This window comes from Oryzias latipes, chromosome 19 (assembly GCF_053564925.1).
Source record: "Oryzias latipes strain Hd-rR chromosome 19, Olatipes_Hd-rR_3.1".
Taxonomy (NCBI): domain Eukaryota; kingdom Metazoa; phylum Chordata; class Actinopteri; order Beloniformes; family Adrianichthyidae; genus Oryzias; species Oryzias latipes.
This window is the reverse complement of record NC_136255.1, coordinates 26,097,847-26,114,097: the sequence shown is the minus strand read 5'-3', so window position 1 is coordinate 26,114,097 and position 16,251 is coordinate 26,097,847. Positions and strand designations below refer to the sequence as shown.

At 45.3% G+C, this 16,251-nt stretch overlaps 1 protein-coding gene across 1 annotated transcript in view; it reads right to left on the bottom strand.

Annotated features, from left to right (window-relative positions):
• antxr1c (ANTXR cell adhesion molecule 1c) overlaps positions 1–16,251 on the bottom strand; it is a 33,148-nt gene that overhangs the window by 10,379 nt on the left and 6,518 nt on the right. Inside the window, exons 2-11 of the mRNA XM_023949465.2 lie at positions 14,204–14,275; positions 13,723–13,794; positions 13,567–13,648; positions 13,456–13,486; positions 13,305–13,378; positions 13,163–13,231; positions 12,995–13,075; positions 11,768–11,828; positions 11,480–11,578; positions 11,307–11,376 (exon numbers count right to left, since the gene is read on the bottom strand). Of these exons, the coding sequence (XP_023805233.1) occupies positions 11,307–11,376; positions 11,480–11,578; positions 11,768–11,828; positions 12,995–13,075; positions 13,163–13,231; positions 13,305–13,378; positions 13,456–13,486; positions 13,567–13,648; positions 13,723–13,794; positions 14,204–14,275 (711 nt within the window). The remainder of the gene's footprint in view (positions 1–11,306; positions 11,377–11,479; positions 11,579–11,767; positions 11,829–12,994; positions 13,076–13,162; positions 13,232–13,304; positions 13,379–13,455; positions 13,487–13,566; positions 13,649–13,722; positions 13,795–14,203; positions 14,276–16,251) is intronic.

Genomic DNA, 16,251 nt, shown 5'->3' with positions numbered 1-16,251 from the left:
GATTTAAAACAGTTTTTGTACCTTAATTTTCAAAATAAAAGCTCAGATTGCATTGAAAAAAAGTGATGCTTATTCATCTAAAAATTGTCCAACAAATGTATTTTTCCCCGTCTGAAAGTATTTTTTTTAATTAGACAAGTTCAATTTAGCAACCTTTTGTCCTTTGTTAACTTATAAAACAATGTTTTGAAATTTAAAATCCTCAGAAAACTTAAACCAGCAGAGTTGGGGAAACTTTTTTTTACAGATAAACCCCCAGCGGAACCGTTCTGTCAGGGCCTCCTTCTTCAGGACAAACATCCTCTGCTGATGCTCCACTGCAAACCTCGTCTGTTTTAAAAGCCCCCCGCCCCCTGAGCAGTGAAAAACAATTCTGAGAATTTCAGAGCGAGCCCCAGTGACCCCCGCGGGGGCCTGATGTGGTTGGGCTCTTAGAGACACGGATGAAAGGCGTGTTTGGGTGTAAAGGGGGGGTGGATTATGGAAAAGTTCAAGCGTCAGATCTGTCTTTAATCCGCCTGCAGACCAAACTTCAGCAGAGCTGGGACGGCTTTGTGGAAGATCCTCCTGATCCCACATCTGGGCGACACAAACTCCTGGCACCTATTTGGAATTTTTTTCAAAATAAAACATTTGTCCTTCTGACATTAAAGAGGCCAAAATGAGGAAAAATGAGGACTTGAAAGAGCTGTTTTTAAAGTGAAATCAGGAAACTCCTGGTTTTTGTCCTCTGTGACAGCAGCAGCAGCAGGAGTCTGTGTGATAACTGGGAGTGGGTGTTGGTCATGTTTGTGGAAGTGTTTGAATCCACACAGACTGGAGGCTTTCCAGCACCAGCAGCTGTCTGAGGAGATGAAACGGTCTCCGTCTGGTCTCTGAAGCCAAGAAATCCGCTGGTTTGTTTGGATCATTGGATCTAGTTTAGGGTTTTCTGGTTGAATCATAATTCAGTTTTAAACTATCAAGCATCCAGGTCCTGAAAAAGCCCATATTATAACACTACCACCACCATGTTTGACTGATACTCTGACACATGCCGACCAGAAAGTTGATTTTTTTTTTGTCTCATCAATTTACAGATTAAATTGTGGCCCAGTGGTGCAGTGTCCTCCTGAATCAGGAGGTGTTTGTGCCAGTGTTCGGCAGCGGAGCGGCCACCAGTGTGTGAATGTGTCTGTGACTGTAAAGCCCTTCGGGCTTATGAAAGAAGGTAGAAAAGTGCTACATAAGTTTACGCCGTTTACCATTCTGTAAATGTGCAGACACCCTGTAAATGAGTCCTGAGTGTGTTTTGCTTTTGTTTTTCACTTGAAGAAAGCCCATATTATCACACTACCTCCACCATGTGTGGCAGATACACTGATGTTCTTCTCAACATCTCAAAGACGGGGCCAAAGTTCTGACGGGGGTATCTAAGTTGTCTGTGATGGCTGAAACTAAAATAGTTCAAACTTTATGTGAAAATGGAGACAGAGCTAAATTCCATCCATCCATCCATCATCCATCCATCTATTCATCCATGCATCTTCAGAACCCGCTGAATTCCTTTCAGGGAGGCTGCTGGAGCCTATCCCAGCTGCTATCGCGTGACAGTGAGGTCACCAAGGTCACCCTGAACAGGTCGCCAGTCTGTCACAGGGCCACACATGCACACCTATGGGCAATTTAGAGCCACCAATGAACCTATGGAGCATGTTTGTGGACTGGGGAGGGGGGACAGGAGAGCACAGAGAAAACCCCCGAGCACAGGGAGATCATGCAAAGAGAAAGGACCCAGCCGGGATTCAAACCAGGGCCTTCTTAAACTGAGGAGATGGAGTTAACCGCTACCCCACCGTGCAGCCCCAGAGCAAAGCTCAGATTTAATCAGCAAAGGAAATATGGATTGATGTAAAGGAAATGAGATTTATTGTTACCTAATTCTTGTTTAGTTATTTTAAATATTTGGAAAAATACAATTTTGTTGTTAATTTTTTTTGTTCATTTAGTTTGATTTCATTTGTATTTATTTTGACTCCTTATTCGATTAGTGAAATTCGCCCTGTATTCCTAATTCTAGGGCTTTTTGAATGCACATAACTGCAAGCAAAGCAACATTTTCCACATGTTTCTGACCCTGCAGCGATTGAAAACCTTGTTTTTTTTTGGGGGGGGGGCTTGGTTGAGATCCAAACCTGAGCCTGAGGTGGTTCCTCCGACGTAAGCGGCTGCAGACTTTAAAGAGCCGGCCGGCCTCTGAGCGGCTTTGATCAGACACAGATGAATGAGAGGCGGCTGACATGTGGACATGTGCAGCAGACACAAATAAACGACAGATACGGAGAAAAAGCAACGGTGAGGCTGACAGGCGGGCAGAGGAGAGGCTGGGGCCGGGTGGAAAAAAAGGAAAAAAAGGTGCCACCGTGGCACAGGAAGGGGAAAAAAAAGGTGGAGAAATGTGGGAAATAAACGAGGGGGCTGGGAAATGTTCAGACACAGAGGGAGATTTTTCTAAAAATGTAGATGAAGGAATGAATCAAGGGGAAATGTAAAGGATAAAAGCTGACATTATAAAAGAACTTTTGAGCTCCTTCATGTGGAAAAACAAGAACCCGGGGGCTGAAGATTTCTTGCTTGATTTTGGACTAAAAAGGGGCCTAAAAGTAAACAAAGAAAAAAACAGAACGATTATCAAATTGGTAGTTTAATAACTAGCCAGTGTGCTGCACTGATTCTCAGACAGCAGCTTCAGAGACAAGAAATCCAAAACGTATTTAAATTGTTTTTTAAATCCTTTCCCCTCCCTTTCTTGTAAAGTGGGCCAGAGACATCAGTCTGATCAAATTAAAAACCGCAGCTCCGCCCTGAATGGAAAGAAACTAAGAGCTCCACCAACAAGGTGAAATACTTCTCAAAGCTGGGACTTTCAGCCATTTCTCACCACTTAGGGGAGGAACAGGAGGTTTAGCTTTTAGCCGACCAATCATGACGAACTACTGACACTTGTATTACAGATAACAGGAACTGTTTGCTTACATTTTTCCCTGCACAGAATAAATGCAATCAAATTACCCCAAGTGCTTTTTGCTGTGAAGATCCAATGATTTAGGAATGACCACTCTGTTAAACCTTCTAAAACTTAACCAACTCTGCAAGTGGTGCCACGTTTAAAACTAAACACAGCATAAATGTCTTTAGTTTTTTGCCTTTTTAAAACAAATTGTTCAAACGAAAAATTTGAGAGTAAAAACCTTCATTGAAGGTTTAAATCCAGTTTTTTTATCCTCCAGAGTAAATGGTTTACTTCCTGCTCTGACCAAGTGAAGTAAATTCGGAAGCCCTTGTTCGCTGCCATGTTGGAACCCGATGATGCCTGAGTCCTCGTTTCTATGGCAACCACTCTTTCCAATCAGGTGTGAGCTAGTTGGAAGGCCACGCCCCCACCACTTGAAAGCAGGCTACATGGATTCCGTCAAACGTTCAAAACGTTGGATGTGAAGGTCTTAAGGCACCACCTACTTTTACTGAGGCATCTGATTGGCCAGTTTATAAATTAAATAGCCTGCAATAATTTAAAAGTATCGTGGGAAAAAAAAAGTCTTTTTTTTTTTTTTTTTTTTTTAACTTGTCCTGTCCAACAGCTGGGCAGACAGACGAGAGCTGAGGGCCTCTTGTGTTGGACATATTTTGCTTTAACAAGAGGGGTTATTAATCTTCTGACAAACCAAAGGTATGTCTGAATAAACCCCTTTTGTAATTGAGGCCAAACTTTATTAATTTCAATCATGTCTGAAAATCTTTGGTGTTGGACCGGACGGAAAAGGAAAGAGGGGAAGAAGAGAGAGGGACGTTAGAGAGAGGGGGAGTAGGAGGGTGATAATAGGAGGGGAGGGGGGATAAGACCATGAAGCAGCATAAAGCAACAAGTTTACTGGTTGTTAATCATTATGGTAAGGTTCAAATGCAGTACAAAAAGGGCGGGGGCCGTCCACACACACACTCAAATGTTATAAACACACCTGCTAGCTGCAAAAATGTCCACCTGTCGACATGTACACAAAACAGATAGTGTTCACACACGCATACTTATGCCTTAAAACCAACTAGTGTGAAATATTTCAGTCATTCAGTCATGCAAGCTATTAGTGCAAAGGTGAGCTAACACCAGTGCTCAGGTGAGGTTTTATGTTCTTCTAAAATGGATGGTGGAACGTGAAAAGAAGGATGGAGAGTGCCCAGCCATCCCCACCCCAAGACCCCCACCGCAGCAGCAGCGGCAGCCGGAATCCCCCCAACGCCACACGGTAACCGGCAGGGAACAACCGCCGCCCGGGCGACCAAGCCCGCCACCCAGGCCAGGGCCAGCAGGGCCGCCGCAAGGCCCCCAGAGCCAGAGGCCAGGGAAGCACGGAGGGAAAGAGAGCGCCGCCCCAGCCCAACCAGGAGAGCAGCCCCCCCGCCGCGCCGGGAGAACCCAACGCAGAGCCCCACCGGAGAAGGACGCCCACAGCCCCAAACGAGCACCCCACCACCACCCAGGAGTTCCGGGCATCCCCCCGCCCCAACCCCAGGTACGAGCCAGGACCCCCCAAGGGAGACCCGCTCCGCACTCCAGGCAGCCATCCGCCCGGCCCACGGTTGGTCCAGGGAAGAGCGAGGCAAGGGGCCCGCCGCCCCCGCCACGGAGGGGGGAACCCCGGGGAAAAAAAGAGGGCCCACAAGGGGTGTTATAAATATGGCCCGACCAGGCTCGGCCACAGTTGGAAATTTGGCGGGGCCCAGCACTCAGGAGCAAGGACCAGAACCCACCCCCAAGGGACCAGACACCCCCGGCTCAGATGTAATGTGAACTCCCCCACCGCGCGGAGAGAGCACCGCCGGGCCCAGGAAGCCGGCAACCCGGGGACACGGCCGCCGTTGCAAAGGGGCCCGCACCCCCCACCAGGGAAGAGGCAGGGGACAGATGGACCCAGGTCCCACCTTCCTTGCAAAATGTGTGTGCGTGTATGTGTGTTTGAGATGGTGTGTATGTGCATGTGTGTGTGTTTATGTTGGGATGTATATATTGAGGGGGGAGGGGTGTGTGTACTAAGGGGGGTGCAGTTAAAATTGGCAGGTAGGGCACTAAGGGGACATCTCCTGATTACTCACAGTGACGTCCCCTCACCCTCCCCACCAAGGGGCCCTAAATGTCTAAGGTGCGGTTAAAATTGGCGGGTAGGGTGCTAGGAGGACATCCGCTGCTTGCTGGCAGTGATGTCCAAGCACCCCCCCTTCCAAGGGCCCTACATGTCTAAGGTGCAAATAAAACCGAAAGAGGGGGGGCCCACTCCATACGGCAACCATAGGAGGGGGGCCACTGCCTAGTAAACCCCCCCCCAAGGCTCATCGCAGGCTAAGCCCCCCACCCCCTCACCCTATTATGAGGTTATATGAGGAAGGGGGTAAGTTGGGGACAGCTGATAGACTGTCCCCCGGTGGTCAAACAGCTGTCCCCCGCCCCCGCCCCCCCCCCAGCAAGGGGGCCAGGCCCACCCAGCCCAGGGGCCCCACCCCCGGAGGCGCCGACACCCCAGGCCCAGCACCACCCCCCCCGCCCCCACCCCCAAACGCCGGCCCTAGAAGAGCTCTGGTCAGGCCTCGACGGGACCGAGGCAGCCAACCGGCCGGGGAAACCGCCGATGGCCTCAGCGGAGACCCCGACCCGTCAACCCCCCCTGCCCCGTACCAATAGTGGACCCCCCCCCTCCCCCAGAATGCCCCCCCACAGGTCAGGGCCGACAAGACCCCCCCCCACCCCCCCAGACCCCGCAGCCGAAGCGGAGGACACCCAGAGCGACAGGGGGCCCCAAGAGGGTTGTCCCGTCCCGCCCCAGAGCCAGGGAAGGGCCGATCCCAGCCCCAGGCGTAGATGGGAAGCCCATCCAGCGCCGCTGGGCCCCCCCCCCCCGAGCAGCCCTCCCCGCCAACCCCCCCCAGCACAGGCAAAGGGACCACCCCCCCAAGCCAAGCCAGACCACCCCCCCACCCCCCCACCACGCACCCCCACACCCAAGCCCAAAGGACCACGCAGCGCCCCAGCCCGCCCCCACCCAGGGGACCCGATCCCCCGACCAACGGAGCCCCCAACGACCCCCGCCAGGCACCGGAGGCCCCGACCCCCACCCCAGCCCACGGCAGAAGGGCAAGGAGCAGCGACGACCAGGCCCCCCCCACCCCCTAAGTCACGGAGTTAGCTATGGGAGACCAGAGAGACCGAATTCTTTCGAAGTTACTTGAACTTTGGGCTGACATTTTTTCCAAGCTGATATGATCAAGCAGCAGATTTCTGTGTTGACTTATATTTATATTTTTTTTGCTTTTCCAATTTATTAAAATAGTTTTTTTAGCAATACAAAGAGTTGTGAAAATGATAGAGCCTAATCCTCCTTCTACATCGATGGCACTCATGTCACCAAGCACACAAAGTGACGGTGAAGCTGTGATTGAAACCTTAAGCCAGACTGATAGATCGGCACATACCTGCTGCCAGAGAGCCTGGACAGGCGTGCAGAACCATAGTGCATGCATGTAATTGTCGGGTAGATTACTGTCACAGTGCTGACAAATGTCTGAGTTACTGAGACCCATCTTGAACGGCCTCTGTCCAGTGTAGTAAATTCTGTGAAGAGTTTTGAAATGGATTAGCTGCAGATTTGGACTTTTTGTCATTTTAAAGGTGTTTAGACAAACTTCTGACCAAAAACTTTCATCTGTGCTGATGCTCAAATCCGCATCCCATTTTGTTGTCGGAAGTGAAATATTGTTATCTAAATTGCATAAAAGTTTGTATATTTTGGAGAGAGTTTTATTCATTGAGAAATTGATCAGAGTGGTAACTACATCTGGTAGCTTTAAATCGTTGTCTCTGTATTTAAACTTTTTAGTAATAATTGATTTAAGTTGCTGATATTCCAAGAAGTTATATATTCCATGTTTGTCTTGAAGTTCCTGGGGAGTTATGAATCTTCTATCAATAATTATGTGCTCTAGTTGTTTTATGCCCCCTGCTTGCCAAGCTGGGAAGTGGATAATTTTTTTGTTTATGAGGATGTCTGGGTTGTTCCAGATGGGTGTCATTTTGCACGGTTGAATTGATGATTTTGATATTTTGAGAAATTCCCACCAGGCTGTTAAAGTGCCATTTATATTAATACTTTTGAAACAATCCTGTTTTTTAACTATTTGACTAATAAATGGAAGATCTGACAGGTTGATCTTTCCACATAACGCCTGTTCCAAGTCTAACCATGAGTTGGTTTCTGGATTATTTTTTAACCATTTTAAGATGTATTGTAATCTATTTGCAAGAAAGTAATTGTGGAAGTTAGGTAATTCTAATCCTCTACAGCTTTTTGCAGATTTTAAAGTTTTTAGACTAATTCTTGCAGGTTTGTTGTTCCATAGAAAGCTTGATATGGATGAGTCTAATGTTTTGAACCATTTTAATGGCGGTTGTGTGGGAATCATTGAGAAGAGATAATTAACTTTGGGTAAGATTTTCATTTTTACCGTGGCTACCTTGCCCATAAGGGACAAAGGCAGGTTGGTCCAGCGTGTTAGATCGTCCTGTATGTTTTTCAGTAATGGGGTGTAGTTTAGCTGCACCAGTTCTGAAATTTTGGGGGAAAAATAAATACCTAGATATTTTATATTGCCTGATTTGACTGGTATTGTGAGTCCTTGCTCCGCATTACTGTTCAGTGGTAATAAAACAGATTTATTCCAATTAATGGAATAGTCTGATATAGAAGAGAATTCATTAATGATTGTTGCCGTTTCATTTACAGAATGTATATTACTTAAAAACAGTAATATGTCATCTGCATAGAGACTAATTTTATGATGGCTGTGTTTGGTTTTAATTCCTTTAATACTCTCATTCTGTCTTATTGCTGCAGCTAGAGGCTCGATAAATATTGCAAAAAGAGAGGGGGAGAGTGGGCAAAAAAAGTCTTTTAAAAAAGGTATCAGCTCAAGAATGGTTATTCTGACCAGTAGAATGACTGAGAAACAGCTCTATAGATTTTGGCTTCTTGGCGCCGGCAGGCAGCTCCTGCTTGGATCACCGGGGTGGAGGAGTCACTCAGTCCTCATATCCGTTAACTGCAGTAATAGTCTTTTAGGCTCTCTTCTATGCAGATGACACTCTTGCATACAAATGAGAGTGTCATCTGCATAGAGGCCTCTGAGGCTTTTGAGCACAAGAACAACTTGGTCATCTATGGCCACATAGCCTGCATGTTGTATATTATTGTGCTGACCTTATGGTAACCAGAACAACAGAATGGATGAAATTGTGCTTAGGAAACATGATGTGTAGCACATTTCCCAGCTGCAACAGAGCGAAGTCCAAGTTCTGCAGCAATTACCACGACAACAGTGCAAATCAAAGAGAAAAAGATTTAAACGTTAAAAATAAAACATTTTAAGTGCTGATAACTGATTTTTTTTTCCACAAGTGACCATGGTGTGAGTGAGATGATACCCTTTGAGGTGTCCATTATCAGAAATGAATGGATGCCTTCTGACAGACATGCCTTGTCCATTTCTATTCATTTCTGATATAACACACCTCGTTGGGCATTATCCCTTACTTAATCTAAGTGTTAGCGTGACCTGGTTCCTATTTGACCTGGTTATCAATCTCATGTGGCCTGGTTTAAAAAAGAGGCAAACATGTAAAGCAAACAAAAGAACAGAAGGGGGTTGGTGTTACAGTGACATGAATGAGGCTGGATTTGTCAATATTTGAGATATCTCCAAAATAAATGTCATTTGTCATTTGTCAATTTATTAAATCTTTAACTTTAAAAGTTCTCTGAGTATCAGAAGGATCTCCACAAATATTATGATCAATTTCTACATTTTTAGATTGCAACTGCATGACTCCAACAACACATGGGTTGAGTCCAAGTTCCTTCACTACTCACTGTATAGAGCGCCATGCAGCACGTTGTAGAGCTGTCAGAATCTACAATTCCAAAATCCAATGCCCTAGAAATTTCCCAGAAGTCTCTGTGAAAGACAGGTGTGCATTGATGCTCACTACCACAATGCATCACGCTTGAACAATTTTTGCCCCAAAAATGTATTTAATTGTATTTTTTAAATTAAACATCAACGTTTTCATCTTCAGAAGACAGTGGATTCATAAAGAATCGTCGCAAAAAGATCACATCAATGAAATTTTAACTTTGTAAAATTGATGATTCGCCGTTTGAAAAAAACAGTAGTGAGTTGGCTTTCCCTACATCGTTTTCTAGTAGTAAGGAGTTAGGGTGGGAATTCGGACACAGCCACGGACATTTTACCAACAGAAATACATTTTTCCTGTAATTTGAGAATTAGATTTTCTATACGTGAGATTTAAGCTGAAAGGAAAGGGTTAAATCTCTGTACAGCCGGCGGTTCGTCACACGTCACTGAAAGTTTACAGACTAAAAACCTTCTTCATCCTCTCCGCCTCAGAGTCTGCAGCCTTCCTCCTTCTCCCGGGGGGCTCGGTCAGCGAGGCCCGAGGGTTGTTGACGTTGGAGCCATGACAGGTTCTGAACGCGGAGCGGCGAATGATGAAGAGCGGTTCTGGTCGCTGCCAGAATAAGGTGGTAAACGTCACACCAGTCTTAGCTGTCTCAGCCCTTTATCTGCCCTCATAACCTCCACCAAAACGCATCTCCATTTCAGAATTGACATCCAGAAACGGAACAAAAATCAGAGCAAATCCCCTTTTTTATTTAAAATATATTTACTCTGAAACTGACGTAGAAAAATGATTTTCCCGTCCCAAAGCAGCATCCCAAAAATTCTACCTTAAGGTGCCTTTGAGCAAAAATTTGATCCCGCCACAAAACCAAAAACTCACCAAAATATTCATGCACCTAGCATCTGGGGAAAACGAATTTTTGACATTGTGAATGACCCCACCCAGAAAATTATGACATCACAACACAAGAAAATGCAAAAAAAACTGCAAAATTTTTTTTAAAAAAAATGAATGAATGAATGAATGAATGAATGAATGAATGAATGAATGAATGAATGAATGGGGCCAAAATCTCTAATGGGCCAAAAAAAAAAAAGGTAAAAAAGTAAAATCCACAAATGAAACCAAAACACATGTCAGCTATATCCAAAGAAAGTTTGATAACTATTATGGGATGGCCACAGGACCTAAGGCTTGGTGGCTATTTTGTGGTAAAGTGTAACATTTGTCGACGTACACATTTTCCCTCAATTCGGGAATCACCTTTTGCGCCATCTACAAATTTAAATTCCTCTTAGGATTTTGATCTATCGCCTTCTCACTCCTCGAGCATCCTTAGAACCCTAATCGGTAACAAATGTTGGTTTTAGATTGGTTTGTAGATTTCGAGCGGGGCTAGCGTGGCGAGCTCACAAAAGTGGCGTTCCCCTGTAGCTCGCGCATATTTTTTACCAGAACACGGTGAACATTTACTAGACGAATCGTTGGCTCAACCTGAAAGAAACAATATGACATTCGATGTGATCACATCAGGAATATGGTCGTGGTTAACAAAAAACCTCCGTTGCCAAGGGAATATAAAAGTTGACTTCTACCGATTCTTCTAAAAATGACATAGATCTGTTCGTCACCCCCAGGCGACCAAAAGATTTAATGGTTGCTATGGAGATAAAACCAACAGAAAAGCTGCCATATAGAAAAGTGTGTTTCTTTAATGAATTTGTTATGTGCTGCTCTGATCAGGGTGTCAGGGGCAGAAGGAGCTGCTCAGTCAGTGAGAATAGGGTAAAAAGGGAAAATACTTTACATACATTAAGCTCTTAAACTGCAACCATTTCAGGACTTCTGCAGAAGGAATTCTAAAGCCTTCTAAGACAAAAGAAATTCATTAAAAAAAAAATAAAAGTGTAATTTAATCATCCAAATATTCTATGGGCAGCTTCTGTTACCGGCTGGACTTGGAGGAGGAGTCTCAGTTTCTAGCCTTGCTTTTGTGAATTTTGGATCTGTTCTGTCAACAGAAAAGCATCTGCCCTTGTTTTTACTGCCCCGCTCTAATTCAGGACAAATGCATGAAACCTCAATGCTACAGGAGCTGGCACGGCCACAGAGGGCCTTGGATCTGGCCTGCCTGTGCTGGGATTTAGGGGGGAAAAGGAATGCGGCCTCGGATCATAAAAGCGGCTGATGTATGGCAGCTTTTCCCCACAGGTTCTGAAAGTGAACACATGTTCCAGAGGGATGGGATCTGTGCAGCCCACTTTGAAATATGGACCTGAAATGAAGTTGAAAGGAGACTTACTTTCCGACTTCATCGACGACAGGAGCTGGACACAGCAAGAAGGTGTTCTCCACGCCGGCTGGCTTTTCATCTGGAGGGTCAACAGACTGTCAGGTGTTTTGATGTCCTGAGGATGCAGCTTTCTAACGCACACGCCGACAGTGAGGCAGGTCTTCACTGACAGATTTACTCACTGACTGTGACGGTGTCGTTGATTTTGAAGCTGCAGAGCACCTGGTTGATGTTCCTGGCGTGGAAAAATCCATTCCCCCTCACCACCACTTGGAAAGACTCTAAAAAAACAACACGCACATTTTCCCCATTTTTGACACAACAAACATCTATTTTCCTCAAACTGCAGCTTCCCTCTCGCTGTGGTTTCATCTCATAGGCCCTGAAACTCTGCTCCAGGAGCCCCTCCTGCTCTGGGAGCAACCTGAGGAGGTGCAGACGTGTGGGTGAGTGTTTTCAGAGATGCCCACCTCCTGCACACACGCTGGAGGGCTCTGCTGCCAGGATCTCGATGCAGGACTTCTTAATGATCTGGAAAGCAGAGGCCCGACTGTTACCGGAACATTCTGAGATCAGAACTAACGCCGACATGTTTCTCTGACCCATCACTTAAACGCCATTTCTGGAGCCGTGTTGACGTGAAGTCATTAGAAGATCCTGCTGCATGTGACTATTTAGGAACTAAACAAATAAATTACAAAAACACAAACTAGTTTTGTTTAGATGAATATATTTTTACACTTGATATGAGATAAAACTAATTTATTGGTTACTTTGCAGCAATTTTTATAGACGATAAATCTCGCTGAGTCATTTAATCCCAACCATTTTATTTTAAGGCATATCTTTGATGAAACAAGTTTTTACTCATAATTTCCATATAGGTTCGACAGTTTTATCTTGAAGTGTGTAAGGGCTCATTGGGACAACCGTAGCCCTCCTAATGCCCCTTAAACTGGAGGGGTAGAGAGAAGAATTCAGATTTGGCCAAAGTGTTTGTAGCGCATTTTTGTCTTTTAAAGGATATGACATCACAGCTTATTTTAAGGGTTTATTGAGACTGGAAATATCAAGTCCGCTTGATTAGGTCCAGATCGAGTCCTGAACGTTGCGTTTGGTCTGTATTCAGACTACCGTCTACCAGAGATTCCTATTTGGAATTAAAGCTTGTAAACAAAACCATGTGACTAAAGATCTGTTCAGTCATTGGCCAGGATTTATGATTAAATGAGAGAAAGAAGCTTTGCGATCTTCGTCGGGATAGTTCAATTCTTCGACGTCAGGTTTAACACTTTCTACTTTGGTACAGCGGAGCCGTGCTGCGAGGCGTTCACTGAGGTTATTGTGCTGAACTTCAAGCGAACCAAATGTGTCCAGTCTAAATACAACCAAAGAAATCTTACCAAGACAGATTCTACTATCTCCATTGGCAGATTTTTCCCTTATTAGAAGGCAAAATGTCTTCTACTTTAGATTTGTAACTTCTTGTCTTGTGCAGCACATGTGTCACTCTTTTAGGGGTCACGGTGGCTCATTTTTTAAAAGGCGTTTCAACCTCAGAACAGTTTACCTTATTTACTGATTTAGACACACATTTTCTTTCAGATCTGCTGTTTCCCAGTTTGTGAGCTCATGTTTGAGAGCAAACGGCTCTCGTGTTCAGTCTGAAAGGCCGATGTGTTCGGAGGAGAAGTTACCGAATCAATGACCCCCCCTAGGGCATGGAAACCCCCCAACACAGGAAACACGTGCTCGATGGTGTCTGCGATGGTGGCCAGCTGCAGAAGGGACAGAAAAAAGGGAAGATATGAAGCAAAAACGAGGGTCTGGGGCGGTTCCCGTGGCGGTTTCGGACTTTTCTTCACCTGCGTCTCATTGAAGTCCTTCACGCCGACGCAGTACACGGTCGCTCCCAGAGACCGGGCCTCCTCTGCCTGGAGGAACAAAGGGGCTGAACCCAGTCTGCTCCCAAAGACAGTCAGAACATCCTGAAGGAGAACGTCCTACCTGCTGCTGCGCCTTGATGAGGTGGTTCTCCAGAAGCTCTCCGTCTGTCAAAGCGATGATCACGCTGGCTGTGCCTGGAAAAAACAAAACCACAATGAGCTGCTGCTTCCTCTGTTTCCTGAAAAACGTTTCAACTATGGAGGATTCTTACCAAAGTTTTCCTTTCTGATCTGCTCATTTGCCTTTAAATGACAGAACACAGGTTCTTTTGTCAGCATCAGGTTAAATATTCAAGCGGGAAAACCTGAGGAGCAACACCTACGCTTTGAAACCCAAGGTCCATGAAGGTGTCCCCTCCAGGCTTCTCCTTCCTCAAAGCGTTCAGACCCTTCCTGATCTTCTCTCTGAGGAGAAATGAACGTGTTTTTAGGACGACAAAGAGCCTTCAGATGTTCTGACCTTCCATGTTAGAACCAACCTGTTTTCTGTCAGTTTCATGATTGTAGAAGCCCTGGAGGAGAACGTGATGAAGGACATCCTCAGCATGGGACTGAAGGAATAAAGAAAAAAAAACATTTTTAAAACTGCTTCCAAACATCCCAGCAGTTTTTAAACAAACTAAAATTATGCAAAGAAGTAAAAATATTTTAAGTGACTTTAGCTACAAATGTGTTAAATTTTTATTTTATTAAAAATTCTTCAGTATTCTTTTAAATTATTTTAGTATATATGTTTATTAATTCTTTTTTAGTGCTTCAAGGTGATACGTGCAGAAACATTTCAGTAAATGGAAGCAGAAAAACTGCAAACATCCAAAAGTGTGAAAAATAAGAAAGCAGAGATCCAGGCTACATAGATAAGCCGCTGGAGCTTCACAGGTGCAGTTCTTCCTACAGGAAAAGATGCTTTAGCTTTTCTAGTTTACCTTTTTTTTGGTTAAATGATGTTTTTTTTTGTACCTTTTAAACTTCTCGGCTAAATTCTCCACAAAGTCGTTGATTTCGTCCCAGTGACCGATGACGCTGCCAGACCTGAGGACCAGAGACAGACGATTCAGCAAAGAACCAGGAGGAAGACAGTGAGAGGTCGTTCAGGATCAAAGATCATTTATGCTAACGGTTTCTGTCTTTATAAATATGAGGATGATATGTGACAGTGGAGCCACACGGTCTCCAGATCTTCAGTGTTAACTCATATCAGACATGAAGATCAGGATTTCCAGCATGTTTCTCAGCACAGTGAAGCAAAAGAGGCGGGTGCTCAGGTCTGGAGAACACTTCCACCCCCTCTCGGGAGCCGAATGAGACCCTGGAGGCTGAGTAAGCAACCCCCCCTCTGAGATGACTTCAATAAAACCCAGTCACTTCCTCAGCTGGCTTTGTGTGTCTGGGGAAATTTTATTAGGTGTGAGTCTTAACGGAGGGGGGCAGGAGTCCCAGTCTGACCAGTCCACAGTCAGTTTGCTAACGCCGAAGGACGACTTTCAAATACCAGTAAGAACAAGCAAACGTTGCTCCGAGTCAGTTGGATGCAGAAAAACCAGAGTGGGACTGGACTGGTATCCCCGTTCCCACCTTGAGCTTCTCTTCTCAGCGCGTCAGCAGCCCTGAACGCCACAAAGAGGTCCAGACATAACAAACACCATGAAGTATTTCAGATATGCTGTGCATGTCATCTTTTCCCTGTCTGACAGATTTTAGGAGCCAAATGAGGCTCCGGCCGTCAGCATCCCTGAAGGAGCGGCACAAGAATCAAACGGAGACAGAAACACGTTTGGTTTTCACAAAGACGCCATGATGCCGTTTCACTGCCTTCAGGACACCAGAGCGATTTCTAACATCAAAACCTTTTCAATAAAAACCCTGTGAAAGAGGTCCTCCATGTTTCCTCTGAGAACTTTGATACTGAAATGTTCTCCTGAACCACAGATTTCAGACTTTCTCCTCAGTTCATTTTTGGAATTTGCAGTCTTTTTGGAAACATGTTTTCCTTTTTAAAATCATTGTGTTCTTCATCTATTTTACATTTGAAGCTTTTGTGTCCAAAGCCGAGATCCTCAGGGACGTATAAGAACTCCACAGAGCAAAAACAATGTAGTTTACACAGAAGCTCAATAAAAGAAGCTAGCTGAAAGAATGTCCAGCATGGAGGTGGCAGTGTGATGGTGTGGGTTTAGCAGCTTCAGGACCTGAGGAACTTGGTGGAGAATAACTATCTGGGCATGACGATCCAAACAAACCAGCAAGTCCGCCTCTGAATGGATCTAAAAGAAGTTGGAATACGGTTCTGGAGTTTTCTGGTCAAAGTCTGGACTTAAAACTGTCTGAGATGGTGTTAGACGACCTGAGCAAGATGTTTCCGGTGGAAAACCCCTCAACGAAAATCTTGATTTTCTGAATATTCTGGATTTTATTTGGTAAAATGTTGTTTATCTGAGTTTGTTTCTAAAAAATTCAAAGAGCAGAAAACAGGAAAGTGAAGCGGCGAACCGCCTAAGTCTCCCAGACTCGACCGTACGTTCAGTTTTGTGTATATTTTAGCTTTGATCAATCCCAAAGACACAAGGACATCGTCAGAACGTTTGGTTCTTCTGACTGTGGAGAAGTGGCTGACGCTGCAGCGGCGCAGACGAAGACCTTACAAGCTCATGACAAAAAAAAAAAAAAACCTCTGGGAAGAGGAGGAGAGCGTTCAGCCTCAGGAAATGTGCAGCGCAAACAGAAAGACTCACAAAAGGGCTGAGAGCGCGCACGCACGCACACACACACACGCACGCACACACACACGCACACACACACACACACACGCACACACACACACAGGAACAACAGCTGCCAACATCTTGTGCAATTTGTTCCATTATAGCAACAGATGAGGGAAGCGGGAGCTGCGAGTCTGGAGGAGGCTGCAGCTTTGCAGCGTCCATCTTTTCGGAGTGTTTTTCTAAGATGAGGTGAATCTGAGGACGCCTCTGTCTGGTTTGTGAGGTGCCCCCTCTTTGTCTCAG